General features: G+C 57.7%; 1 protein-coding gene and 1 long non-coding RNA gene across 4 annotated transcripts in view; one reads left to right on the top strand and one right to left on the bottom strand.

The window, feature by feature from the left end:
* The window catches only part of PDGFB (platelet derived growth factor subunit B), a 21,056-nt gene extending 9,436 nt beyond the window's left edge, over positions 1-11,620 (bottom strand). The window contains exons 1-3 of one of the 3 annotated variants that reach the window (XM_044940852.1): positions 10,844-11,620; positions 10,526-10,670; positions 2,192-2,288 (exon numbers count right to left, since the gene is read on the bottom strand). In XM_044940852.1, the coding sequence (XP_044796787.1) occupies positions 2,192-2,288; positions 10,526-10,670; positions 10,844-10,872 (271 nt within the window). In that variant the 5' untranslated portion in view covers positions 10,873-11,620. The remainder of the gene's footprint in view (positions 1-2,191; positions 2,289-10,525; positions 10,671-10,843) is intronic. The other 2 variants (XM_044940851.1, XM_044940853.1) reach the window with 2 other exon arrangements.
* On the top strand, positions 8,875-27,582 carry LOC123333165. The gene is made up of 3 exons (XR_006550319.2): positions 8,875-9,012; positions 26,111-26,183; positions 26,948-27,582. It is a non-coding gene; the product is annotated as an uncharacterized LOC123333165 (long non-coding RNA).

Genomic DNA, 27,582 nt, shown 5'->3' with positions numbered 1-27,582 from the left:
CAACTGGCCCACCACCGCTCCAGGGAATAGCGTCCCCTTCTGGCTCCCTGTACACCCGAGGGTCCTAGCTCTGAGGAGGGGTCCCACCAGGCAAACAAACGCCAGGGTAGCTGCAGGGCTCAGAGGGTGGCGGGGGCCTTTGACTGCATCGCCAAGGGAACATCAGCCCCACTCCCGGCCCTTCCACCACATATTTGGACAGAACCCATGTCAATGGAGTTAAAAATAACCCATCCCCTTTGCTACTGTAAGAGAACCCTCCTTGGCCTCCAGGGCAGGGTGAGGACCCAGAGCTCTGAAGGCCAGTTTCCAGTGCCCCTCCGCCCAGCGTTCCCACAGGAAGTGCTGAATGGAGAAATTCCCAGCATCCCCAGGGGGGACCAGCACGCCCTGGACACAGCCCCTCCGGAGCCCCGGACAATGGCGCAGTTGGGCGGGAGAGAGAGAGGGAAGGCGAGGGGTGGGGGTGGGGGCCAAAGACCGAGAGAAGGGTGGAGAGCCAGGTCTGCTGGGGTAGGGGCGCCTGTGCCCTGCCCCCTTTCAGGCACGAGTCTCTCTCCAGCCCCCAGTCTTTCACTGTGTTTATGTCTCTCCCTCTAACCTTGTGCCCCGTGTCTGCCCTCAGCTGTCCATTTACTCCTGAAGTCGCAAGCCACAGCTCCCTTCTCGAGCCTGTGCGGCCCTCACCTCGGTGTCATCAGCACGCCTTGAAGGCATCTCTCTCTCTAGCAATGGCAGCCGGAAGCCGCTGCAGGAAGTGAGGGCTGCAGAGGACTCGGAGCTCCATGCTGAATTGTGGGCAGCCCCTTCTATCTCTCCGATGGTTCAAGGGTCAGCAAATAAACCATGGGGACATGGAGGACAAGCTCCTAACCGCTTCACACAGCACCTCATCTCTTTGCCTCTGTCTCCCCAGCCCGCTGACCCTGCCCAAGACAAAGCTCCCCGCTCATCCGTGCAGGCTCCCGGGGGGTCCTGTTCAGAGGAGACTGTGCCCTAACTGGTGCCTTTCCGTCTATTCTGCTGCTCCTGCGTCAGCGCGTCTGTCTGTCCTTCTCACTCCCTTCCTTTCTCTCTACCATCTCTGGAATGTCCCTGGTGGGGATGAGATGGGGAAAAGATGTGCTTTGTGGAAAGGTTAAGTTGATTAGGAAAAAAATAGCCACATGGTTGCCTTGAAACAGGCCCACTATTGAAAGGTTCATCTCGGAGATCCCGACCCCCACCAGGGGTACGTAGGGGCTGCCCGAGGGTGGGGGCCAAGGGCCTTGGAAAGAAATAGCAGAAAGGCTAAATTTGGCAGTTGCCCCATTGTGTTGACCAGGGCTGGCCAGTCGGGCATGGGGTGAGGGGTGTGGGAGACGTGGGGTGGGGGGCCTGGTGAACAATAGGTGGGCCCAGCTGGGTCCCCCTCCCGCGTGCCTCGCCAGCCCCCAGCATAGGCGGGTTTGAAAGGGCCCGAGAATGCTTTTGAGAGGGAGCCAGGGGCCCAACGGGGAGAGGAAACAAAGGCAGGAAATGCTGTCCCCCGTAGATAGCAGTCTGGGCAAGGATTACAAAGTGACAAAGAGACAAAACCCCAGAGGGAAGGGGAGCTGGGGGTGCAGGGGGGGTGCCGACCAGGGCTCCAGGGAACAGGCCAGAGGTTAGAATAGAAAGGAATTTGCTCTGAAGACAGCGTTTATAAATACATTCCTGACCCAGCCCGTCAGCCCCGCCACGTGTGTGCCACCAAGCACGTGCCCATGCGCTGGGAGCGCTCTTGGGCATGGGCAGGGCTGCCCACTGGTCCAGGCCAGGTGTCCCTGGGAGACCTTGGAGACTGGGCCCTCGGCCAGAAGGGCAGGGAGATGGCTCCTCCCGCCCCATCCTCCCTGGTTGAGTCTACACCTGGATAGACATTCAGCAGATGCCCTGGGCACCTTCTCCCCACCCCCTCCTCTTGGGAACCCGTCCTCTGCACCCCCGCCAGAGCCACATGTACCAGCTTCGTTTGCCACGCCCCACGTCCCAGGTAGCAACCCTCCCACCTACTCAGCCCTGCCCTGGACAGGTGTGCGCAAGCCCTCCCAGGCAGCCACGGGCCTCTGGTCCTCTGGATGTCAAGGAAGAAGGCATGTCCTTGCCCGGCCCCTTGCGGCTCCCCAGGACTCAGCGAAGGGCCAGAGCACTGGGTGAGGATTCAATTTACCTACGGAGTCTCCATGCAGCAGGCGCTGAAGGTCATCAAAGGAACGGATGGAGTGGTCACTCAGCATCTTGTAGAGCTCCTCGGGAATGGGGTCTCCCTGCCAGGTAAAGACGAGGGGCCAAATGAACTGAGAGCCAGGGCTTTCCAGCCATGGCCCTCTTCCTCCCAGCACACACACACACTCCCTCCCATGGGAAGTTCCCACAGGGCCCCTTGGTCAAGGGCAAGTGGACAGCCAGGATGAAGGCATGTGGGGGTGGGGTGAGGGCAGATTCCAGGCTGGACAACCAGGAGCACAGAAACCTAGGACCAAGTCTCTAAGACCCAGCTCAGATCTGTGTCCCTCACCCCAAACAGAACCCCAGCTTGCTTTAAAGTTAGATTTGACCATATGTATCTGTCTCCCCTTGAAATCCATATTCTTGCCTGGAGAATTCCATAGACAGAGGAGCCAGGTGGACTAGAGTCCATGGGGACGCAAAGAGTCAGACATGATTGAGCGACTAACACACACACACACACCTGTCTCCCCATTACACTACAGGTTCCGGAGGCTCCAACAATCTGATTTCTCTCTGCTTCCCCTCCACACCTGACAGCTAAAGGCAGACAGCATTTGTCATGGGAGATCGAATTATCCCCATTGGACAGATGGAAAAGCAGTGGCTCCCATGGCTGATTCGTGTCAATGGATGGCAAAACCCATCACAATATGTAAATTATCCTCCAATTAAAATAAATTAGTTAAAAAGAAAAAAAAAAAAAAGAGGCTCAAAAAGGCGACATCCTTTGTCAGAGTCCTATAGCTGATTATCAGCAGAAGCTGCATTCAAATCCAAGTCTTTATGATGGCAGAACCCGTACTCCCAGCCTCCTGGGTATACAAGGTGTTTAATAAGTGCTTGAAGAGTTGGATGGTCTCAGGAGGCCACATGTACTTGTCTTATCTGTTTAGCCTCTCACTCAGAAGAGGAGAGAAGGGAATCCTCAGCTACGGCCAGGAAACCTGAAAGTACACCCGTGCCCCATGCCCAACCAAACCCTATTTTTAGAGCCCCTCTGGCCTGCCACCAAAAACACTTGAAACTTAATAAGCACTTTAACAGGCCCTGTTTGAAGCTGGGCTTCCTCCAGGGAAATCACAGGTCCCACAATAACATGACAGCAGCCCTCATAGAAAGGTCACGGCCACGTCCCCCATGGTCCAGGGAGACCCGAGGGGCTGATGGCAAAGGTCTTAAGAAAGAGGTGATGGCAGAACAGAGGCTGAAAAGCAGACTCTGACCATCAGTGTCTCTCGGCAAAGAAAATGCGCAAGATCGGCTGCAGGTCCGAACTCACATCCCTGCAGACAACACACGCACACGCACGTGCAAACACACAGAAGGGCCCTGTCTTGTGGGAGGAGCCCCAGGGAGGGCATCAGCAGACCAGGCTTACTACTGCCTGACCTTAGGTTACACAATTCCCGCCTCAGTTTCCCCAGATTAAGACGAGAGATGCTCCTGCTCCAGCTAGTTCTCTACGTTCCAAGGACTGGAGTGCTAAGGGGTTCTGCACAGGCTGTCTTGAGAAAGAGCTGCCTTCTCCCTGCCTGACAGGTGAAGGAGGTCATCCTGCCTTGTGGCCAGTCCCAGGGATGCTCCCAGAAGGTTTGTTAGGAGCCTGGTGATTGATGAGGTTTTAGCCTCCCCCAAAGCTCCATTTCCTCATCGCTTGCAGCCCTGGCCACTGGAGTCAGCCCTGGAACCAGAAGACCCAGGATGGAGCATGGCCATGCTTTTAAAGCAAATTCCTTAAGAGCCTTAAGCTCAGTTGCTTCATTTGAACGTGGAGCTTATAATCCTGCCCGGTGCCTAGGGCTGTCGGGAGAGAAGGGTGAAGGTCTAGCAGTTAAGCCTGGCTGGAAGCTCGGGTCCACAAAGGCACAGCCGGGAAACCAGATGATACGCGTGTGAGATGGGAAGGATATCAACTCGGTTGGCCCGCACTTGCCTTTCCCATCTCCAGCCTTCCCTGCCTCCTCCTACCCAGAGAGACCACGCCTTTGTTGGTCTCCAGATGTGAACACAGGACCCAGTTCGTGCAAGGGAAAGCAGGGGCTGGTCTCCAGTGAAGCCCAAAGCAGGCCATGCCGCCTGAGGGTTCTGTCTGTCTCAGAGCGAGTAGTCCAAAGAGCTGGATTCCCCCTCCACAGCTACTGACCGTCCCGTGAACTCAGGTTGGCCACCGCCCCTCTCTGGTCCTGGCTCTCATCTATGAATAGAAGGGGTTGAAGACACTTGATTCAGTTCTCATCCTGCCTGGGGGTGGCTAGAGAAGCAGGAGAGGGAAGCCAAGGGTGGGGTACCCAGCCAGGTCTCCTCGGCTTCTTGTGGAGTAATGATTCATAATTCCCCAGGAGAGGGGCCCAACGCCCAGGACCGAATGGCACATAGCACTCATACCAAGATCTCCTTGCCCCCTAGAGCACCAGCTGTAGCTGCCAGCGATGGCAGAGCAGGCAGGTCCCCAAAGCAGCCTAGCAGATGCTCCTGACTCGGCTAATGATGCCAAGAAGATGCCATCTCATGGAAGCAAACCTCCCAGCCTGAGAGAGAGACTGGGGAAGTGGGAGAAGCACACAGTAGGTGCTCAATAAATGCTGGTAAAATGCATGAAGGACTCTCCCCCTCTCTCTGGGGTTCCCTTCTGCATGATTCTCCCACCCCATCCACCAGGAGGACCTCTCCCCAAGCACCCTGCCTCCTAAACAGTCTACTTTTTTCCTAAGCAGAGAGGTGATTCCTGCACGTGCTTTCTGTAATTTGGCCACCAGATGCCCAGAATGCCCTGAGAGCTCCTGGATTTGATACTAACACCACAGCTAATGTCTATGAAGTGCTAACCACAAGGCAGGCACTGAGCTAAATGCTGAACCAATGACCAAACCCAAGAGGCTGGTGCTGCTTTTATTCCCGTCTTCCAGATGAGGAAGCTGAGGCTCAGAAAAATTAAGTAAACAGCTACAAGTCTACATGACTCCTAAGAGGCAGAGCACAGCCCCCTCTCCCAATACCACGGAGGTGCTCCTCAGTTGCTGTCAGCTCCCTACCCTGTGTGTGTCATGAGCGGTGGTTCTCAATCAGGGACGAGTGGGCCTCCAGGGGACACTGGCCATGTCTGGAGGCATTTTTGGTGGTTACAAATAGAGGAATGCTGCTGGTATCCAGTAGGTGGAGGCCAGTGCAGCTGCTAAACATCCTTCTATGCACAGGACAGCCTCCACAATACAGGATTCTGTGGCCCCAAACATGCACAGTGCAGAGACGGAGAAGCTCTGTAGTAGACAAAAAAGGCAAGGCTTCAGCTGTCACGGAAACCTGGGTTCTTGGAGTAAGTATTTTATTTATTTATTTGTTGGCCTTGTGGCATACTGGATCTTAGTTCCCCCACCAGGGTTCAAACCCATGCCCCCTGCAGTGAAAGAACAGAGTCTTAACCACTGGATCACCAGGGAAGTCCGGGAGTTAAGTTTTTTAACAACCTAAAACCTCAGCTTCTTTATCTTTTAAATGGGGCTCACAATACCTCGCCGGGGTTATTGGGAGGTAGAATCAGACCTAGCAGAGCAGCCAACAGATTGATGGGTAGTTAATGAGCCCCGCTGTGGTCTGCGTCCATTCCTTCTGTGCGGCTCCTTGAGGGCAGCAGTGAGCAGCACGCATGTGTGGAGCCACAGTGCAGGACATTTTTGAGGATAACAGTGGGTGGGTGGAAAGCTGCCCACCCAGGGGAGATATGTGACTGTGCGAACCACAGGAAATGACACCTGAGCCCCACACTGGCACTTGCCGGGGGGGCCCTGTAGGCTGGTGGGTGAGTCCCTTCCGGGGCTGGGGGTGGTTGAGAGGTGGGGACATTTCGCCTTGTGGTCAGCTCCGGGATGCGATGCCCTGGGGGGGACTCGGGGCACCTGCCGGGGGTCAGAGTCTCCTCGTGACGTGGGAGGGTGAGTAGCCCAGAGTCTGGGTTTCCTGAGCACAGGTTCTAGAAACCTCCTTAAGGTGGGAAGCTCCCCTTCAGAAATGGGAAAGGAGGCCTGGCACCCTGATAAAGCTGCCCAAGATCTCAGGCCTGGGGTTCCTGGCAGGGCGAGGGCGTGGCAAGAGAAGGCAGCTGGGGCACAGCCAGCCTCCTAGGGAGCCAAAGCAAACAGCCTCCTCCTCACCCCGCCCCACCCCACCCCCAACGCCAGCTGCAGAGGTAGGAAGGGCACGAGCTGGATGAGGCCAGGTGAATTACCTGCTCCCAGCCAGGCTGGCAGATTAAAGGGGCTTGGACCCCACCCTCTGCCTGGGCCTCAGCGCACACACAGATACACACTCCCCAGGCTGCCTCAAGTTCCGCTGTGGGAGACGACAAGGGCTTGGCCCAAGCAACCAGGGGCGTTGTCAGTGGCTGGCAGAGGAAGAAGGCCTCAGAGCACCCGCCTGCCTGAGAGTCTCAGGCCTGATTTAGATTCGATGCCAAAGCCAAGCCCTTTGAAGAAGCCTTCTCTGGGCAGACCATAGAAGCCTTTTAGAACCAGCCTTTCCCACCAGCATTTCCCTGCCCTATTGCTCCTGGGACCCTCCCTCTCCCCCATCCTTATTATGGTTAGCCCAGCCTCCCCCCCACCGCCCCCCAGTGGGCTCCCTCCTCTCCTTCCAGCAGAAAAACTGTTAGACTGGGAAGAGAGAGGCCAGAGCAGCAATTACAATCCTGGCAGTCCACCGCAATCACTGCCCCCAGCCACGACCACCACCCTGATCCCAACTCCCAGCATCCAGTGGGGCCCAGGAATCTGCATTTTCAAGAGACCAGGTAATTCTGCTGCTCTTGAGAAACTCTGAGCTAATCTAGTCTTCCCTCTCTCACGCGTGCTTTTAGATGGTGGAAACTGAGGCCCAGCTCAAAACACCCAGAACTATTTGTGATCTCACTTTCCTTCTGTTTCTTCCCCTCTGTCCAATCTTGGCAGTCTAAGTCCCAAGACACGGAAAAGAAAGACATGCTTGTCTTTCAAGACTGGGGAATGGTGTAGGGGGACTCAAAGATGTCTGCTGGAGAGCAGGAGAGCTGTACTGGGCTGCCCTGGGTGAGGACGGAATGAGGCCGTGTTTATAAAGCACTTAGCAAGCCTGAGATACATGTCCGGTCCTTCCCTCACCCTCCAAGGATTCACTGTCCTCTCCACAAATATTTACAGATTATCCATCATGGCCAGGCACCATTCTAAGCAGGGGAGACAGTGGTGACCAAGACAAAAGCTCTCTAGTGGAGTTTACACTCCAGTGAGGAAAAATGGGTAAGAAACAACTAAATAAATCAGAAAATGAAGATAATTGCACTAGAAGGGGTACTTCAATGGAGAAGGGGGGAATGAGGGAAGATTCTGAGATGGTCTTAGGAGGCCCATGGCAAGTATTTCTTTACTCCTTCTGCTGAATCAATCTCTCTCTCTCTCTCACACACACACACACACACAGTTTGGGTCTTGGACCAGAGCCTTCAAATTCTGTTTGATCCTAAGCTTGCAGACACTTCTAGGGTTGGGAGATTCCATCAAGTCAGTCTCCCACTAAGTAAGGCCATTAGCAAATAAGAAAGAAGCTGGGTGATGAAGGCCCTTTACTTCTTCTTGGCAGAAGGGTGCTGAGGCCAGAGGCATCACATGACAATGAGTGTCACCCTCCCGGAAGCCAGCTCAGCTAATGGAGATGAGACCTTACGGACTTCAGCCGACCCTCAACCAGGCCCCACCTCAGAGCTCCCTACCCTTCCTTTCCAACTGCTGACATACAGGGGACAGGACCAACCTCAAGGCCACCTCCACCAGGAAGCCTTCCTGGATTGGCTCCCATGTCACTAGGTTTTCCCTTTTCCCTTTAGGTCTCCTCCCTCAGAGCCTCCTGAGGCTTACACAGGCTCTGCAGCAAAGTGCTTCATAAACTGCAAAGCACGACACAACCGTGAGTTCCTGAAGACCACGTTCAAGGATGCTATGATTCAAGTGAGGAGAGAGGCACCAGCTTCCTGGCCAGAGCCTCCGCACCACGCACACACCCCCATGGAGTTGTGGAACAGGAGGAGGAGGTGCTGGATGAAGCTGGAAATGGAAAGGGCAGGCCTGGAGAGGCCTTTTCCAGCTGTCACCCAGCCTCCCCAGAGCCGGCTGGGGAGGGAAAGACGACTGTGCCGGCAGGGGTGGGAAACCCCCTCAGCGGTTCAGGGCCCTCAGTCTTGGCTGGAGGGTCAAAGCCGGGCCTATGTGAAGGGAGAAGTGCTCTGGACATCACAGCGCCCCCAATCACACCAACATCTTTTTCGGCCACCTGAGGATGGTTTGAAAAAGCAACTACAGAGGGGTCATGCTTGAGGGGCGTCGGGCTGACCTGACCAGGCAAAAACCAGCGTGTGCTGTGGAGCCAGGACCTGACGGGAGGGTTCCTGTTTCCATCCCCTCATTGGACCCAGGAAGGAAATGGGGTGGCTGCAGAGGTGACCAGGTTCCAGGGCCACCTGTTGAGCGGGGGTGGGAACCTGGTACAGGGTGGGTATACGAGCCCTGCGTGCCTGTGTGCGTGCGTGGGTGTGCGCGCACGTGTGCTGAAGCTGCGTGTTCGGGGGCCGTGCGTGCGTGTGTATGCGGTGCGCGCGCGTGTGCCCCGCGTGTGCACGGGCGTGGCGGCGGCGGCGGGCGCGCGACCCGGCCGCGGTAGTGCGTGCCCGTCGCTCTGCGCACCCGCCCGCCCGCCGGAGCGCAGCATCGCCTCCGGCCAAGAGTGTGCATGCGTGGGGTGAGTGAGCGCGAGTCGGGGGGCCGGGCGGGGTGGGCTGCGGAGAGCAGAGGCGGGGGCGCCGCCGCCGTTCCCAGGACGCCCTGGCACCGGGCCCAGCCCCCCAGGCCCCGTGGCGAGGCAAGGCGGCAGCTGGGGCCGGCCGGCGCCCCCCTCCCCAACAGCTGGCCGCGGCCCGGGGGGCTGCGGGAGCGGAGAGGAGGGGACGTCGGGAGGGGCCTGCAGGCGGTCGGGCCGAGCCCCGCGTCCTCCCTCCCGGGTGCTGGCCGCCGGGGGTGGGGGTGGGGGGGCGGGTGGCCGCGGAAGGGCGGGGCCCCAGGGCGGGCGGCCGGCGGCCCTCGAGGAGCCCCGAGAACAAAAGGAGACGGCGACGGCTCCTCCGTGGTCAAAACAACCTGCGCTGGCGGCGGCCCAAGGCCCGGCCGCGGCCTCGGAGCTCTTCACCTTAACCCCTTCGCCGCCGCCGCCTCCTTCCTGCGCCTCGTCGGAGGCCGAGAGCGGCCGGTCCTCCCCCCCGGGAGCGGGCGAGGTGCGGGTTCCCGGCCGCGGCCGAGCGTTGGCTGGACGGGACCCAGGCGCGGCGCGCGGCCCGCCGCCCTCTCCTCCCCGGCACCTCGCGCCTCCTCCCTGCCCCGCCCCCTTTCCCACCTGGATTCCGGGTAGACTTGCCAACTCACTGCTACGTGAGGCTGGGAGGGGTGCGGGGGGCCCGTACGATCTGATAGCTCCCGCAGACGTTTCCCTATCCCAGCTTCCTCGCTGCGGGGCTTTTCGAGGCGGCGTGTTCCGCACCCTGCGATCGGGGGAAGAGAGGTGCGTCCTCTCGCAGGGTGCGGGCGCAGGTATGGCGCGGCCTCAGGCACACACCGCCACCGGGGCTAGATTCCCTACGAGCCCCTACTCCGCCCCTCAGGCCAGGTGCCCCAAACCTCTCTCTGCACCCACCGCGCCCAAGACTGCAAGCGGCTCCGGCACTGCACTCTGGGGCCGGGCAAGACCTGCACGGCCCGGTGGGCACCCGCCCCGAGCGGGAGGAGGATCCGGGGTAGTTCGCAGACCCCCGCCGAGGCTTGGCGTGGCTGCCGCCGGTGCGCGAGCTCTCACCTCCGGGGCAAGCCGGGTCCTGGGCAGGACCTAAGCTTAACCGAAGTGGGCTCGCGAGGACGCGCTGCCTGCTGCCTAGGCAGCACCCCACCCCTCTTGCTTGGGCTAGGAAGGGGCTTATTCTCGGGTTCCTGGAGGGGTGGGGGACAGGACCACACACACCTCCTCCCCTGACGCTTAAAAGATCGGAGATCTGAGATCCCCCCAGGGAAAAGAAAGCCACGGCTGCCCCCTCCCCTTAGAGCCTAGCACCCCCCGGACCTCGCGTCGCAGCCCTCGGAGGTCACCTCACGCCCGCCGCCAAGCCCACGGGTCCAAAGTTCACTGCAGCGAAAGGAGGGGGCGATCGGGAGGCAGGGATGGGGGTAATGAATGAAGCGAAGCAGCCCCAGCCGCCGTCGCAACTCACCTCGGCGCTGACCAGACGCAGGTAGCAGCAGAGAGACAGGAAGAGCGCCCAGCAGCGATTCATGCCGACTCCGGGCCCGGCCCCGCGGGGCCCCGGACGCGTGGACCGAGCGCGCCGCCCCCGCGGCCAGGGTGGGGGGCGGGGGCTGGGGAGGGAGGTGGGCTCTGCTTGGGTCTGCGGCGATCAGGCGCTCAGGCCGCTGCAGCCGCCGCCACGGCTCACCCGCATGGCCCCCGGGCGCCGCCGCCCCCAGCCCGGGCTCCGTCGTTGGGGGGTTGGGGAGGGCCTGGGAGCGGGACCAGGGTCCGAGGCCGCTACCTGGGCGGATCCCGAGCCCGAGCGAGCATCCACGGCCGGGGGGCTGCGTCGCGAACCAGCCGAGGCGTCTAGCCGTGTGGGGGCGCCCAGGGGACTCCAACCTCCAAGAGGAAAAAGAACACGGCAGTCGATGGTTCGTCTTCACTCGCCGACTAAAGGCGTTTTCCTCTGCCCGCCGGCTTAGCTTTTTTGCAACATTTTCTGGAAAGGTCCCTGAAGTCGGAAAGCGCAAAGCTGGGTACCTCAAAGCCAAAGTCTCCCCCAAAAAACTTTTTCCAAAGTTGGTTCTGCAGCGGCGGCTCGAGTACCCGGGCAGGGAGAGGTGCAAACTCCCGCCCGGGCCGGGTGGGGGGGGCCGGAGCGTGTGCGCCCTGGCGTGGGGCCCGGGCGGCGGGCACGGCTGCTTCGCGCGCGCGGCGTGTCCGCTGCGCCCTGGGCCGCGCCCGGCAGACAGGTGGACGCGGCGCGAGTCTGTCGGTCCGTCTGCACGCCCTCTCGCCGCTCTGGACGTCCTCTGCGGGCTGCGAGCTGCGGCTGCTCCGGCTTTCTCTTTGCAACGAGGCTGGAGGGTGGGTTGTCTTTTTTTTTTTTTCCCCCTTTTTGCGCGTGTGTGTCTGTGTGTGCGCGCAAAATATCTCTATCTGGGGAATGAAAGATGGGCGCTGGCGGCCAGAGGGGAGCCCTCGGGGAGGCAGCGGGGGAGGCTGCGGGCGCACGGGGAGGCAGGAGGAGAAGTTGCCACCCTTTCAGCTGTTCCGGCCTTTATAAAGGAGACGGGAGAGGGCGAGAGGTGGGTGGAGACAGCTTTTCCTCTTCTGGCCGAGAGTCAGTAACGGGAGGGTGGGGAGAGCTCCAGGAGGGCCTGAGGCGAGGAGGGGGAACTTAGGGGTCTCCGAAAGCCCCGCCGCCCCTCTGCCCAGGAATCCGGTCCCTGGTAAGGGAGAACTAGGGACCATCAAACGCTGGGCCCCTCAGCAGTGTCTGTGGCCTGGTTTCTAGCCCACGTGGTTGGGGGCCAGGGTGTCTCCCAAGCCGCTGGCTTGCAGGATTCCAAGGCGGCACCTCCAAGACCGGAGGTTTGCGGCCCTAGCCCAGGCGTGGTGCTGAAGCACTCAGGCTCTGCAATCCTGCCTGGCGCTGAGTAGCTGGGTCACCTTGGGCAAGTCACTTCCTCTCTGTGCTCCTCCATCTCGCCTCAGAGTGGGGTGGGTGGACTGTGAAGACTTAATGCCTGGAGAGGGCAAAAAGCACCCAGCCCCAAACCAGCCACAAGGTGATCACACAAACCCTGCAGCCCGAACCATGCAGCCAAAAGCCTGATACGCTCATCTCCTCCTAGCCGGTTGCCTGGCACACAACAGGCGCTGCCGGCATTGGCTGAATTTGAATTTGTTGAACTGCAAAGTCACACAAACCCCACAACCCTGCAGCATCCTTGTAGGGACGCCATCATGCTCCTCCAATCACCCTGATGTTTACTACCTCCCTCAGCCCCCAGGTTGGAGGCCGGGCCCCCCCCCCCCCACGCCAGCATTCATACGGTTAATGCCTTCCGCCCCCCCCCCCCCCCCCAGCTCCTGGAGCTGCTATGTCCCTGCCTTCAGCAGTCACACGGTCACAGTCACAGAGTCACACGCTCACACGTGGAGCCCAGCACCCACCATGAGGCCCGCAGGCTCACCGCATCGCCCGGCTCCTGGCTTGAGGACACCTTTATCTGGTCTCCTTGTGCTGTCTTTGTCGTCTGCCCTTTGTACCCAAACATCCCTATGGGGTGGCAGCCTGCTCCTCACATGTGCACACACCCTTCTGAGAGACACACCGACCATCTCTTCCTAGATTGTCTTCTTGGGCCTGAGCAGGGGCGGTGAGGAGGGAGGACCTCCCGGGGGGGTGTCTCTACAGACCGCTGCACACTCCCACCCTCTTCCCATTACCGCCAAGGCAGCTTGGCCGGGGACGGGTCATCTTGGTTCAAATACTGGCGTGGCCACTTGCTGACCAAGTGTCTCTGGGAAGTCTAACTTCTCAGTCCCTCGATTTCCTTCCCTATCTCGAAACTGGAGAGAAATCTACAATTGGAGGGAGGGAAGGATTTCCAAGAAGCATGGGACATTTTTTGGGGGGGAGGGTGAAAACATTTGTCGTCTTGGCTGGGTGTGATGAATTCACAAGTATTCACATATATCCAGACCAATAAGTGCTTTATTGGAGCTGAAGACAGTTGTAGAAGAATTGTTATCTACTTCATAGAGTGGTCTGGAGGCACAGATAATCCATGTGGAAGCACAGAGCAGGATGCCTGGTACATGGAATGCGTCATTCCTTCAACACAGTCCCCCATGGCCAGGCACCGTCCGGGCACTGGGGAGATGGCTTGGTGCTGATACTGCTCTGGAAGAGCCCCATGTGGAAGGACAGACAGAGGCACGAACAGATAAATTAGGAGACAGGGTGACAAGGGGGACGGGGTGGGGAAGATGGGAAGATAATCCCCAAACCCAAGATTTGAAGTCTGCAGACTTAGAGATAAAACCCTGCTCCACTGGACAGCTAGGTGACCTTGACCTTGACATTCTGTATCCTTTATAATTGACAATAGCTACCGTTATGACTGAGGTGTCCTTATGGCTGGTAGTGTTCTTCTTACTCTGCATATGATCTTCAATGCTCCAGTGAGATATGTTTGCTCCTGTCTTGTAAATGGAGTCAGTGAAGCAAGGTCACATAACCACAGAGTTCAAGGTCACATAGCCATGGAGTCAGGACTTGAATTCAGGTCATCTGCCTGCTGTGCTCACACGTTTGCTTAAACCACCACGCTGTGCCGCGTCCTGGCAGGTGATGGCGATGACCGCAACGGCACTTCTTACACAGGGCTTTGATGAGCTTTAAACACACAAACACCAAACAAAACACACCAAATCAAACACACAAACCCCTGAAAAAGCACCTTGCCAACTGAGAGTGCTGTACCAATATGAGTTCTGACGTAAGTACAGAGTGCTGTAGGAGCACAAAGGGAGCGCACACAGCTCAGCCTCAGAAGGGGGATGTGATGGGAGAAGGCTACTGGGAGCAGCATCGTTGAGCACCCACTGCATGCAGGCCCTGTGTGAAACACTGGGAAATGGAATCGGGAAGGAGAGCCAGCCCTGGCACTCTGGGACTGCCAGGCTCTTGAGTTAGGGAGGCATAAATCATTCCAACCTAAGATGCCTTTGCACACTGGTTAGAAGTGGCAAAACAGGGACCACAGCAGAGGCAGCAGGGACCACATGGCACATGGCCCTGATTGCCATGCTGAGCAGAGCCCTTTCCTGCAGCAAGCACCATATCAATATGGGCGTGGCAGGGAGGGGGACAAACACCTCCTACTTTTTCTCTTGACAGGCTGGGCTTAACCAACACCTCCTCCAGGAAGCCCGCAGGCTTGGTGCTTACTCTGGGTTCCCACAGCATGTCCCCCATAGTATTGAAAGTGGACGTGTTAGTCACTTAGTTGTGTCTGACTCTGCGACCCCATGGACTGTAGCCCACCAGTCTCCTCTGTCCATGGGATTCTCCAGGCAAGAATACTGGAGTGGGTAGCCATTTCCTTCTCCAGGGGATCTTCCTGTCCCAGGGATTGAACCCAGGTTTCCTGCGTTGCAGGCAGACTCTTGACCATCTGAGCCACCAGGGAACACCCCCCCCCATGGCATTGTCGTTGCCCTTTTATGGGTCTGGCACGAGACTACACCCAATCAGCTCCTGCAGTACAGTAGTTGCTCAATAAATATCTGTTGAAGAAACAAATAAATGAGTCAACATCTTACCTGTTTCTTCCTGGCCTGTTGCTTCCATCTGAAGGGTGGAAAAAGTTGGGGAGGGAGCTTGGAACATGAGCCTCTAAACTGAGGTGCACAAGATATCTGAGGGGCACCCCCTTGCAGAACCCAGCCCATCTTTGGCACTGGGACCACTGAGGAACCAGGCTTTCCAGGAGGGCTGGGAGTGAATTATGATGGGTGGAGGCCACACTCCCATAATTCTCATTCCCCCTAACCCCAAATAGGTCTGACCCAAGTGGAAAACTGAGCAGCCGAAGCCCTCAAATAGGTGCTGGAGGGGGCCCGCCCAAAGCTAGGGGCTTTGGGGACTGTGTTTAGAGCAAGCTAAACCCTCGTCCATTGAAAGCATCTCATACCATGGGAGTGGGGACCAGGGGCTGGGGGAGGAGTTGGATTCAAGCCCACCCTCAGGTGCCCTCAAGTCCAGAAGGATGGGAACGGTGTGTCCTGGGTATTCCTGCTCTGCAGAGGGAGCTCTGGAAGTACCTCTGCCGGGCAAGTTAGCTTTTCCCAGCTTGATGGAAGAGGAACTGGAGCGTCAAGCTGGGGACGGTCCAAGACCAGCCCACAAATGGCCTGAGACCCCAGCCCGAGCTGCGTGATGGCCAAGTGTGTCCTCTGCCCCTGCACCCTGTAGCTGCCATCGGCTCCCCCAGACCCCCTCACTGGCCAGTCCCCTGCCTCCCTGATGGCAAGGCCTTTGCCCTTGCCTTGCCCCCATGATCACCTGGAGAGGGAAGAGTCACATTGTGTGTGCTCATTTTACAGATGAGGAAACTGAGACTTAGCAAGGGCAGCGGACAAGGCTTCCCAGCAAAAACTGCCTGGGTTCAAAGCCCCACTTTACCACGTATTAGCTCGTCACCTTCAACGAGTCATCCCACTTCCGAGCCTTGGTTTCCTCGTCTGTAAAACATGAATGATGATCATAATTACCTCATAGAGTCAAATGAGTTAATACATCTTAAGTGTTGAGAGCAGGAGCAGGCAGTCCAGCAGTGTCATCAGTTGTCCCTGTGTGCATTATTAGCACTCTAAGCTGCACACGTGTGTGCACACACACACCCACCGGTGAACTCCAGAGGCAGGGCTAGCAGCCCACAGCTGGGGAAGCCACAGCATGTGTCCTGTTAGACACCTCCCACCCTGGTTGAGGCTCAGGCCATTGAGGCCGTGAGGGAGGCAGGAGAGACCCCAAGAAGGCAGATAGAGAGACACCCGACCCCCCTGCCCCTGCCCCCGCAGGCCTAGGGAAGCCTGGAGCAGCCCACCACACTGCCTTTGCAGCCTTGGACCTTGTGTCCTGGAGACAAAGGCAAGGGAAGCGTCGTGTTTGTTTTCCCAGGGCCAAGGCGATGCATTTTTAGCTCCTCCAGTCTCCAGACAAGGAAGAGGATGTTTGGACGGGCAGCTCTGATGTACCTGTCCTGGAAGCTGGCTGGAAATGGAGTAAAGCCCCCCAGGGTGAGGGAACCCGGGCCAGACAGACTGGGAGACAAGTCCCGTCTGGCACCTGGTCCGCTCTCACCGCACCTTTTGCTGCTCACCTGCTGGTCCTGGAGCACCCTGATCACTGAGACGGCCTCACTTCCGGAGCATTCGCCCTGAGCCAGAGCTTTACCTAAACTGACAGCATTGAGAGAAGTACAGCAAAGGTCACCCTTTCAGCAGCAAACGAACACGACGGGCAGAGTCCTTACCCGCTTCCCAGAGGGCTGGTCCTCTTATCATAGTTTTCATACCTGGAGGAGGGGGCACTGAAGGTCAGAGAGAGATACTAGCTTGCCTGGTGTCACCCAGCAAGGAAGTCACCGTGCCAGAATTTGAATCCAGGGCTGTCATGCCAAAGCCCACACTTTTGCCATCACCCTGATACATGATGCCTCCCTGTGTGGCCTGGATCACAGCTGCCCAGATTTTCATGTCACTTTACACATAGAAAAGCAAACAAATTACACAAGCCAGATGAAGGAGGCCGGGCAGGGCGGGGGGCAGTGGGTCCCCAGGACCTGCCCACCACCCCAGGGTGGGAAGCCGCCTTCTCAATCTGGGTTAGCCAGCCCTTTCCAAACCAGGGTGTCCTGGCCACTGGGTGCCGAAGATTTGACTAGGAATTCTGGAAAGGATGGGATAGGCAGGTAGCAGACAGCCCCCTGGGTGGGGTACACCTACAACAGCAGACGAACCCTCACCAGCTTTCCAGGGGAGTATATCTGTCACTGCAGGAAACATAATGGACCTGTCAATGGGAAGCCAGCTGCAGTGTAAAAGCCAGAGATTTTTCATCAACATTCATGAGAACAAATGTCTACGTGGCACTCACTTCCTTGGCAGCTTGCTCCAATCCCTTCAGGTGTACTGACTTAGTTAAGCCCCAAGAGAGGAGCCATGATCACCTCATTTTACAGATGGGAACACCAAGATTTGGTGCAGTTCCACCAGGGCAGGGATGAGGAAGGGCAGGACTGGGATGTGAACCTGGGCAACCGGGGCCAGTATCACTCTCTGGATGTCTACACCCATCTGCCAGGCCAGGCAAAGAGGAAGACATGTAAGTGCCCAGTCCACCTGGGCCCCACCCTCAGTCACCCTCAGATTTTGGCCCAGCTCCACAGCTCTCTAGGGAGGACCCTCTGGTGGGCATTGGTCTGGACCCCTGGCTAAAGAAACATCACGCTGTCATGAATGATGCTGCCACGTACTGGGCAGTGGACCCTAGAGGCTTCGAGAAAGGAAATGCACATGGGAGGTATTCATGGTCCAGTCCTGGTCGTCCTCTCTCTCTGCCTCAGCTTACCCACCCACACCCCATCTCCCCCCACTGCCATTAGGAAGTGCCCCTTTGGGAGAAGGTCTGATGTGGCTTCAATACTTAAGATTGATGGACAAGGATCCTGCTAGGTAAGCCCTGCAGGTCTGCCTTTGAGACCCTGCAGGTGCCAGTTACTAGCTGTGTGTCCTTGAGCAGGGCATTGGCCTCTCTGAGCCTCACTTTCCTCATCTGGACACTGAGATAGCCACACTGGCCTTGCAGGGCTGCTCTGAGGATTGGACAGCAGAAACGATACGAAAGAGCCTGGCACCACATACTTGGCTCAGTTTGCATCGAGGTCTAGCTCTCCACCATTACCTCCCGCAGTGTGGCCCACCTCACCAACCAGCGGCCGTATTCTCAGGAGCTTGTCAGGAATGCACAGTGCCAGGCCAACCCTAGACTTGCTGAGTGAGAATCTGCATTTTGGAAAGACTCTGGTGAGCCGTGTGCACAGTCTGAGGATCCCTGCTCTAAAGCATGGGTCCAGAAGGCTCCAACATGGTGATTTCATGGCTCAACCCCTGAACCACCTGACAATCCAGGGAGAGCAACGTGTATTATCCCTATTCTACAGACAGGAAAACTGAGTCCTGGAGAGATCACGTGACTTCCCTAATTCACATGATCGGGAGGCAGCCAAGTCAGATGGCATCCAGTGCATTGGGCTTCAGGGCTGGACCTGCTGGGGTGGCCGTCCTGGGCCAGTCTGGCGCTGGGCATGGAGGAGAGCAGTGCAAGATCTCAGCTGTTCACCTGTCGAGTGGGGACCCGACACAACCTGACGGTGGGGAGTGTGTGCAGACGTGGCCTGTGTGGTGCTGGGAGTTGTCCTCATAGAGAATCGGGTGTTGCACTGTCAGCTCACCTCTCTGGAGCCCCCTGCCCTTGAGGGGCTTACAGGCTGAGGCAGGCAGGCGAAAGACAGAAAGACCGAGACAACTGTGCAAACACCCTCGGGTGGTGCTTATATAAGTCAACAAGCAAACAGAGGGCAGCCCGGCGGGAGTGACTAATCGTCTTAATAGTAACCACCATGCAGCGGGCATAAGGCAGCCTGTCACCGGGCACATCCCTGCTGTAGCCACGGGGTTGTCATTGATGGACCCAGTGGGAACGTGAGACCCAAGGAAGCTGGGCCACCTTGCTCCTCTTACCCTCCCCCGCCTCCTCCCTTCCTCCCCACCCCCTCCTCCTTCTCCCCCTCTCCCCACTCCTCCTCCCTCCCCCTCCTCCCCCTCCTCTTTGGGGTGCTCCTTCATTTTCCTTGGATATGAACCATGCTGAGGAACCCAGAGTTCACAACCAACCTCCATCGCATCCCAGCCATGTGGCCCTAAGGTGGTCCCTGCCCTCTGGGCCATAGATGAGGGTGATTCTGGAACATACCGTATTTGGTCAGGGGGGTTAATCTAGTGACTGGATGTAGGTGCTTAGCACCGAGAGCATGCCCAGTAAACGGAGGCTGTGGTTATCAGCCCCCTGACTTGGAAAACTTGGTCCCAGCAATTTGCCCCAGAGGGAAGCACCACGGAGAAGACCATACCCTCCTTACAGATGAGAAAACTGAGGCTCAGAGAGGGAAATTGACTTCCCTTAGATCGCCCTGCCCCTTGGAGTTGGAGCAAAGCCAGATCTGAGCTGAAGTCACAGGACTTCCAGGGCAGTCCTCAAGGGGAGGGAAAAGCAAAGGTCAGAAAGGCAGACCCTTCCCCAAGTCCCATTCACCCAGAGGAAGACCTTTTCTCCCGTGGGATTTGGAGGGGATTGCGGGGATGGGCATCTGACTCGGGTGTGAGAGGGGACCAGGGGGACACGGGTCTTGTGCATATCAGCATCTGTGTACTATGTCCATGAAGCCACATGGGCCCGGGGGTCAGAGAGGACAAAAATGCCTGGGGCAGTCAGGGATGGCCCACACAGGGGACACGCGGCGCCAGACCTAGCGCCCCTGGGGCCCTGTGTGCAGGTGCCCGGCTGGGGTCTCCCCTCCCAGAAGACCACCACAGGGTGGAGGGTGCATCTCGGCCTCCACCCTTCATCTCTCCGTCCATCCCCCACCTCTCCCAGCTCCTTCCTGTTTTGATGGAAGGAAAAAATTTCAGCTTTTTCCTTCTTTATTTTTCCAGACGGGTGACTCGCTCGGGAAAGGAATTCCCCCCTCCCCAAACCATCATAATACCTATAAATCGATGCCATAGATCCAGGCCCATCCTGTTGTGCTGGGACAGGCACCGCTATTTTTGGGCGCTCTATGGGGGTGGTACCCTAAGGGAGGGGATATGGTTGGGGGAGGGGGACCTCAGCTGCCTTTTCCCAGTCCACGTCCCCCTCCCAGGTTCCTCCCCACCCCCACTCGTCCTCCCAGCCTGGGTTCTGGGAGGAGGGAAGGAAGCCTGCTTAGCCAGGGTATAAATAACTCAGGTGGTTACTCAGCTCCTGAGAACATGATAACATGAGTCATGATGTGAAATCAAGAGAAGCAGTGAACAGCCTTGGGCCGCCACTCCGGGCAGGGCAGTGGGGCTGCCGGCAGAGAGCTGGTGCCTGGAGACCCGCAGTGGGCAGAGCTCAGGAGGATGGGGGAAGCTGCTCTCCCCCTCATGGTCTCAGACAAGCCTCCTCCTAGCTCAGACCCTCAGCTCACCCATTTGGAACGTGGGGCAGGGTGGGCTGGGTGGACTTCATTCCTGGGGTCCTCCCTGAGCTGGGAAGAGGACGGAGGCCAGGGGCCATTCTGAGCATTGAAGCCTGGTCAGCTGGAAGAGCAGGTCTGCTGGAACTTCTGGTCCCCCTTCCCCCATCTCCAAGGCAGGTGGCCCAAGGAGTTTCCTGGGCCTCCAGGGGATGTGCAGGGTGGGCGATGGGGGCTTAGACAGGAGCCCAAGGCTCCTGGGCACTTGGCCTACTGAACCTTCCCCCACCAGGGTGGCTCTGAACCAAGGACAGTCCCCTTCCTCCTCCTCTGGCTGCCTGACCTCGGGGTGGACATGAGGCGTGGGTGCAGAAACAGGACACCCTCAAGGATCCCGGCTTAGCCAGTGTGACCAGCCCGGGGCAGCCTGGCCAGGCTGCTGGCTCAGTCCTGGGTTCTGGCATATGGGGGTCAGAAGGCAGCCCTAGCCGTGGCCACCCCCCGCCCCAACACACACCTGCTCACCCAAGGAAGTCCTCAGCTTCAGACTCCTCTCCAGAGCAGGGCAGGCCTGGACCCCATGTTGCCATGGCAACAGGTTCTGGAGCCTGCGCGCAGGCGGAGCCCTGTGGCTGCCTGGCCCACTGGGGAGAGGGCCACGCTGGAAAGAAGGCACACAGTACTTGTCCTGGTGGGAGGGTGCGGGCTGGGGCACAGCTGATTGCTGTGGATCCAGGATGGGAGTCAGGACCTGAGCCGTCTGTGTGGTGGTCAGCAACTCACGCCTTAGATCCGAGCCCCACCCCTGACTAGAAAATGGCAGAGCTGTGGGGAGGACCGATGGTGTCTTGGCTGTGAAGAGCATCACACAGCTGAACGGCTATGATCAGGGCCACCCAGAGCCTCCTCTTCTCATCTGTGAGGCCCCCTCCTTCTTACCTTTGGCCTTAATCCCAAGGGTAGCACCCCCAGTGTCGGCACCCCCACCACCGCCACCCCTCACCCCAGCTCTGCCCTGCTGACTCTTGGCCTGGCTTCTCCTCCAGCAGGCCGGGGGCCACCCCACCACCGCCCCCCACCCCTGCAGGCCCAGACAGCTTGGCATGGCTCAGACCCAGCCATTCAGTGGACCGCCTGCCCTCTGGCCCGTCACAAACAATGGGGACTCCAGGAATATTGTCCTGCCTGGGCTGAATCAAATGCTCTAAATTTAGCCCATCTGATGCGTCCTCTGCTTCCTGCCCCTGCTGCCCTCCTTTCAAGGCAATGAGGTCACCCCGGAACCGCTTGCCCCAGCAGCTAGACCGAGGGGGTTTCCAGGTCCAGCGCTGTGCTCTTGCTGTTGGGGAATGAGATGCCTTGAGACCAGGGATCATAAGTCCTTCCTTCCTCCTTCTCTTCCTCCACCCTCCTTCTCTTCCTCCCTCCCTCCTTCCCCCTCAGGCTGCTTTGCCTAGAGCTGAGTCCCCAGGAATTTACCACCAGCCTGAGCTGGGGAAGTCCACCACGGAGGGAGAGAGCAGTGAGCACCCAGGGAAGAAGCTCCCATTGACAACCCAGAGGCCTGGACATATTGGAAGAAACACAGAGTTTCATCATCATCCATTCAAAAAAGATGTATTGATGGGGCTTCCCTGGTGGTCCAGTGGTTAAGACTCTGAGATTGCAATGCAGGGGGCACATGTTCAATCCCTGGTCCGGGAACTAAGATCCACCATTCTGCGGGGCATGGCCAAAAAAAAAAAAAAAGGTATATTGAGTGTGTGCTCTGTGCTGGGCCCAGTGTGGAAGAGAAGGTAACCCTGCCCTCCTGAAGTAGACAGATCAGAGGAAGAACGAGAATCAACGGAGTAAACAATAAATGACCAAGATCCTTTCTGTCATGACTCGTGTTATGACGGAAAAGAAATCAAAGAGATGGGCTCATGAAACGTGACCGGAGGGCCCTGGTTCAGAGAAAGGGGCCAGGGAAGGCCTCTCGAGAGTTGACATTTGAACTGAGTCTTGGATGATCAGAACGAACTATTTGAAGATCTGGGTGGGGCCAAGCCCCCCAGGCCAGAGGAGAGGCAAGGGTGGCAGATGGCCTGGAGGGAAGAAACTGTTCAGGTTGTCAGGCTGGGGCTGTCAGGAGGCCAGGAGACCATCCCAGGAGGGGTGGGGTGGGGAGGGGTGGGATCAGAGGCGGCAGGGGCTATGTGAGGAAGAAGCGGGTTGACATTCCCGTGTGAGAGGCGGTCCCCTCCCCCGGGTGATGAGCGAGGGAGTCATGTGCCTGACTCGAAGATTTAAGAGAATCATGGTTGCTGTGTAGAGGTGGGAGGGCAGAGAGACCAGAGGATGTTGGAGCTGTAGCATCTCGGCATAATAAAAACCATTTGCTAGAGGACATCTTCGAGATTCACCTGCTTCAGTCTTCGTGGGTCTCTGAGGCCCAGAGAGGGTATGTGCCTTGCCCAAGGTCACACAGCAAGTTGGTGCTCTGCCTGGAAAACCTTTTATAGGAGTTAGTAAGAGGGACTTTGACACCTGAAGAGAGCATCTTATCTGAGATGCTGCCCTCAGCCCGGCTCTCCCAGTCTGTAGGCTGAGCCGTGGGCCCTACCCAGGATCCAGTTGGGGTAGAGGTGAGCCAACTGGAGATGTACGGTCCCTGGGGGATGGCCAGGCCCCTCCCACCACAACCCTCTCCCCTCCCAGAAGCCCCCGCTCTCCTGCTCTGCCAAGAATCTGGGGTTGGCAGGGAGTTGTGGGGGGGCCTCTGGAATGTCACTTTCCGGTGCCAGCAACAGCGTGCCAACCTTGGTGGGGGCCACGGGGGCGGATGGGGGATCACCGGATCTTGTCTGGAATGGGGAGCTGTCTGCTGGGAGCCAGGGGAGGGCTGGGCCCTGCCTGCCGCTTCCCAGGTAGGGGACATCTCACGTTGGAGCTGCCCTCCAACCCCTGGCTTCCGTAAACTGCTGACCCACTGGCTCTCTACTCACCATCCCTCCAGGAGCAAGGAAGCCGGTTCCCTAGGAATGGTGCCCCCATCCCACTCTTCCCTCCAAGCCCACATCCTCTAGCTTTACCCTGAATCCCAGCTGGGGGTGAGGGGAGACCATGCTCTGTGAGATTCCTATTATACCAGGATCGAGGAACAGTGCTTTGGACAGAAACTGATCTGGGTTCAAATCTTATCTTGACAGCGGTAGACTTTCTGGGCCTCGGTTTCCTCATCTGCAAAATAGACATGATTCCCCCTGCACAAGGACTTCATGTGAGAATATAATAAGGAACCCCCCACCCCACTCCTGGACTTCCCTTGTGGCTCAGCTGGTAAAGAATCTGCCTGCAAAGCGGGAGACCTGGGTTCCATCCCTGGGTGGGGAATATCCCCTGGAGAAGGGAAAGGCTACGCACTTCAGTATTCTAGCCTGGAGAATTCCATGGACTGTACAGTCCATGGGGTTGCAAAGAGTCAGACACGACTGAATGACTTTTATTTCACCCCACTCCCAGGGCTTGGCACCCTCCAGCGCTCCTTGTCTATTGGTTCCCCCCTCCTCTCCCCGCTCCTGATCAGCTGCCCTATCCCTGCATCCCCTGGCCACTGTGGGGAACTAGGAAGCTTCTCTGCTGTGGCAGGACCAGAGACCAGGAGAGGTGGAGCTCGGGAGCGGCAAGGGACAGTGCGGTCCCTGGTTAGGGTCCTGGCTCAGGAGTCAGACAGAACTCAGTTGAGCCCTGGCTCCTCCACTGACCAGCTGTGTGGCCTTTTCCAAGTTACTAAACTCTCTGATCCTCGATTGCCTTACTTATCCAATGGTAATAAATAATAACAGTGCCTTCCCCCACCAGGTTACTGAGATACGGTTGTCACTGTTATCAGCTGGTAGGGGAAAGAGAGTCTTGGGGAATCTGGTATACCCCAGTGGTCTCAGGTTGTTGGAAGCCTCTGGTGAAGGTCAGAGACAGACTTGAGTGACTGGAGTGAGGAGAGGGCAGCCAGCACCCAGACACCCACCCACGCTCCTGTGCCTCTTGTGGCAAGAGAAGCCGAGGGGCCGGAGATTCTCTGGGGACCCCCCACGTGCCCAGCTTTGCTGGTGGTGGAGCTGGGTGAGGCTCCTTTTCCAGCCAGATGCCCTTCAGACCTGGGCCAGGGCTGCCCCCTCCTTCCCTCTGCCAGCAGGGCCCAGGCCAAGATGCCTTTATTTTTATACCCGCAAACAATGCCTGGCCGGGCACGGCCTCCTGCAGAGGACAGAGAGCAAGGATGGGCTGGAAGCCACACTTCCTGGGCCAGCACTCCTCACCCCCAGACAGGTGCCAAGAGGACACGGCCCTCGCACGGACGGGGGCACAGGGACTGCTCGGGTTCCTCTTGCCCCTGGCCTTGACCCTGCTCTCCCTCGGGGGTCCGGATTCCGGAGTCCTTCACAGTCCCTGTTCCCCACCCAGGCTGGGATGAGCCACCCCCACCAGACAGGCCTAGATGAGGCACAGCTGCTATTCTTGGGTTCCCTGTGGAACCCAGGACATCTGGCTCCTCACGGGGGACTGGCTCCGATCCATGCCCCACCCCAGAGCCCTCTCTGCATCCTCGGAAAGGCTCCCCTGCCCGCCTTGGATCCATCACTGCCTCCTCACCCCTTGCTCTGCTCCCAGCTCTCCAGAAAATTCCCGAGTCTGTTCAGCAGGAGGACATGAACTGGGAGTGACTGGCAGCAATACTCCCGGAGGGCAGGGCAAGGCCAACGGATCAGAAGTCAGGGACTCGGGGTCTGGTCGCACCATCAACCCCCAGGTGACCTTGAGAGAGACCCAGAACCACGTTTCTCCCTTGGTTTCCTCTTCTGCAAAATGGGGATAATTAACCGACTCTCCTCCCATCTCAGGCTGGGAGACGGTTGTGAGCTCTGAGGTGCTACAGATGCATGGGTCGCAGGGCCTTTGGATGGGCAGGAGACACTGGAAACAGTTGCCCCCAGTGCCCACTGGTCTGGGTGAAAAGCCACAGACGCCAAACCCCAGAGCCAGACAGCCTGGCTGCAGATCCCCGCTCTCCGTAATCAGGCTCAGACTTTAGGTGGGGCAACTACGCGCTTAGTCCCCATCTAAAATGGAATCAAGACAGTACATGTCTCAAAGAGTTCTTGGGAAGATTGAGATAAAAATTGAGAAAGGACGTGCTTGATTCACATCAGCTCTAACCACATGTATGGCAGAGCTGAGAGGCACACGTGTGTATCCTCCCGCTGGCATCTCCTCCTACTGGGACCCCACTCCCACAGTCTAGCCCCGCCCCTGGCCACTGGGGAGCAGCCTCAAAGGGCGACGTCTGGGAGAGGGTGCTGGAGAGGGACACAGGTCACTGCCGTCCTCAACGCGGGCTGTCTGTCCTACCCCCCAGGCTGCTTTGACAGTCCCCGTAGCAGTTCCGCCTGGTGTAGCCCCCGTAGTTGCTGTGTCTGCCTTCTGCCTGCACTCGTGAGTGTGTGCGCGCTCAGCCGTGTCCGACTCTTTGCTACATTTTGGACTGTAGCCCCCCAGGCTCCTCTGTCCATGGGACTTTTCAGGCAAGAATACTGGAGTGGGTTGCCATCTCCTCCTGCAGGGGATCTTCCGCACCCAAGGACTGAACTCACGCCTCCTGCATTGCAAGCGGATTCCTGACCCGCTGAGCCACCAGGGAAGACCGAGATTTGGTCTGTTTTGTCTGCTGCCTCAGTGCCTAGAGCAGTGCCAGACATACAGTAGGTGCTCAACAAGCACGTGGATGGATGGTTTTGTTGTCAGCTCTACTGAGATGTCATGCACACACAACGGAAGTCGCCAGTTATCAAACTCAAATGTATACAGTGGTGTAAGCACCATCTCCATCAGGACCGAGACTAATTCCTCATCCTAAAGGTTCCTTCAGTCCCTCCTTAGTGACTTTCACCCCTGGCCCCAGGCAAGCACTGGCCTGCCTTCTAGTATGATAATGTTAAACTTTCCAGGATGCCGCATAAGGTGTGTGATGTGATCACGCCTGCCTTGGAGGAGCTGACACCGGCTGTTGCGTGGGTCCTGGTAAGGAGGGCCGAGGAGGGTGGAGGGACCCGGCAGGATGGAGGTGAAGGGTGGAAGAAAGGTGGAGGGCTTGAGAGGAACCCTCAGGGCCAGGTGAGCAGCAGAGGCAAGGCTTCCTGCTGGAGCAGCTGACCAGAGGGCGAGGGGGCCGTCATGAAGCAGGAGTTCAGGGGGTGTTGCTGGCTTGCCTGGAGAGAGAAAGACGCTCAGAGGCACCTGAGTCCGTGGGTGTGCATGTAAGCACACCTGTGCACACATAAGGAGGAGGGCAGCCCAAGCAGATGGCACTGAAGTTAACAGCCGTTGAGAGGCACAGTCACTCCAAGCCTTGCTGTTTGCATCTTCTCCACGGAGAGGTTCTTCTCTCCAGGCTGCACAGAGTGGAGCCAACATGTTTGGTGAGAAGGAGGAAGGGTAGGTCTTGGTCCCTGGGCCCAGCCCTGTGAGAGGCGTGGTGCGTGTGGAAGGAATCCCAACCTTAGGATGTAGCTGGTGTCCGATGCTCCCTCTAACATACGAGGATGCGGAGGCGTGAAGAGGCTGAGCGATTTGGTCTTGTACAGTGACAGCATATGCAAATACAGTTTCTTCCATTTGTGACATGCTCTGCTTACAGCACAACCTCGACCTTCCCCCCATGGAGACACATCCTTCTGTCTTCCCCCTCCTCCAATCTAGAGAGCCTTGGAATTTGCAGACGCAAAGCTCGGTGGTTTCTGAGCGAGGTCAGAAAATGTGATGTAGCTTCCACTTGGTTCTCCTAGGACACTCACCTCTGGAGCACTGAGCCACCACCATGCTGGGAGGAAGCCCAACCAGCCCACATAGACCAAGTAGAAGGGCCCAGAGAGAACAGGAGGAGGAGAGAGATGCCCAGCCAGCCGACTGCAGCCACTGGCTGCAGCTGCATGAGGGACCCCAAGCCAGACCACGTAGCCAAGCCCATTCCAAATTCATGACCCATAGAAACTATGAAAAACAGTAAGATGATTCTTGTTGTTTTAAGCCGTGTAAAGTGTGGGGTTGGTTGGTTATGTGGCTAATTAAAACACAGCCCTCATGTTGATGGATGGCAGAAATGGAACCAATTTTGTAAAGCAATTATCCTTCAATTAAAAAAAAATAAACACAACCCATTGCAAATCTTGCGGGACTCATGATTCAAAATACTCTAAAATCCAGCTGCTTCTCACTGCTCCACCCACACCACCCTAATCTGGGCCCTCCATCACCTCTTGCCTGGACCACTCAGCAGCTTCCTGACTGGTCTCCCTGCTTCTGCCCTGGACCCTGCAGTCTGTGGTCTGCCCAGCAGTCAGAATGAACCCATGGAGCCAAGACACCTGCTCAGAGCCCTCCCGTGGCTCTCATCTCCCTCAAGTCTTGACAGCGACCCACA

This window comes from Bubalus bubalis, chromosome 4 (assembly GCF_019923935.1).
Source record: "Bubalus bubalis isolate 160015118507 breed Murrah chromosome 4, NDDB_SH_1, whole genome shotgun sequence".
NCBI classification, from domain to species: domain Eukaryota; kingdom Metazoa; phylum Chordata; class Mammalia; order Artiodactyla; family Bovidae; genus Bubalus; species Bubalus bubalis.
Note: the sequence above shows the minus strand (reverse complement) of the source record. Positions and strands in the feature narration are given on the sequence as shown.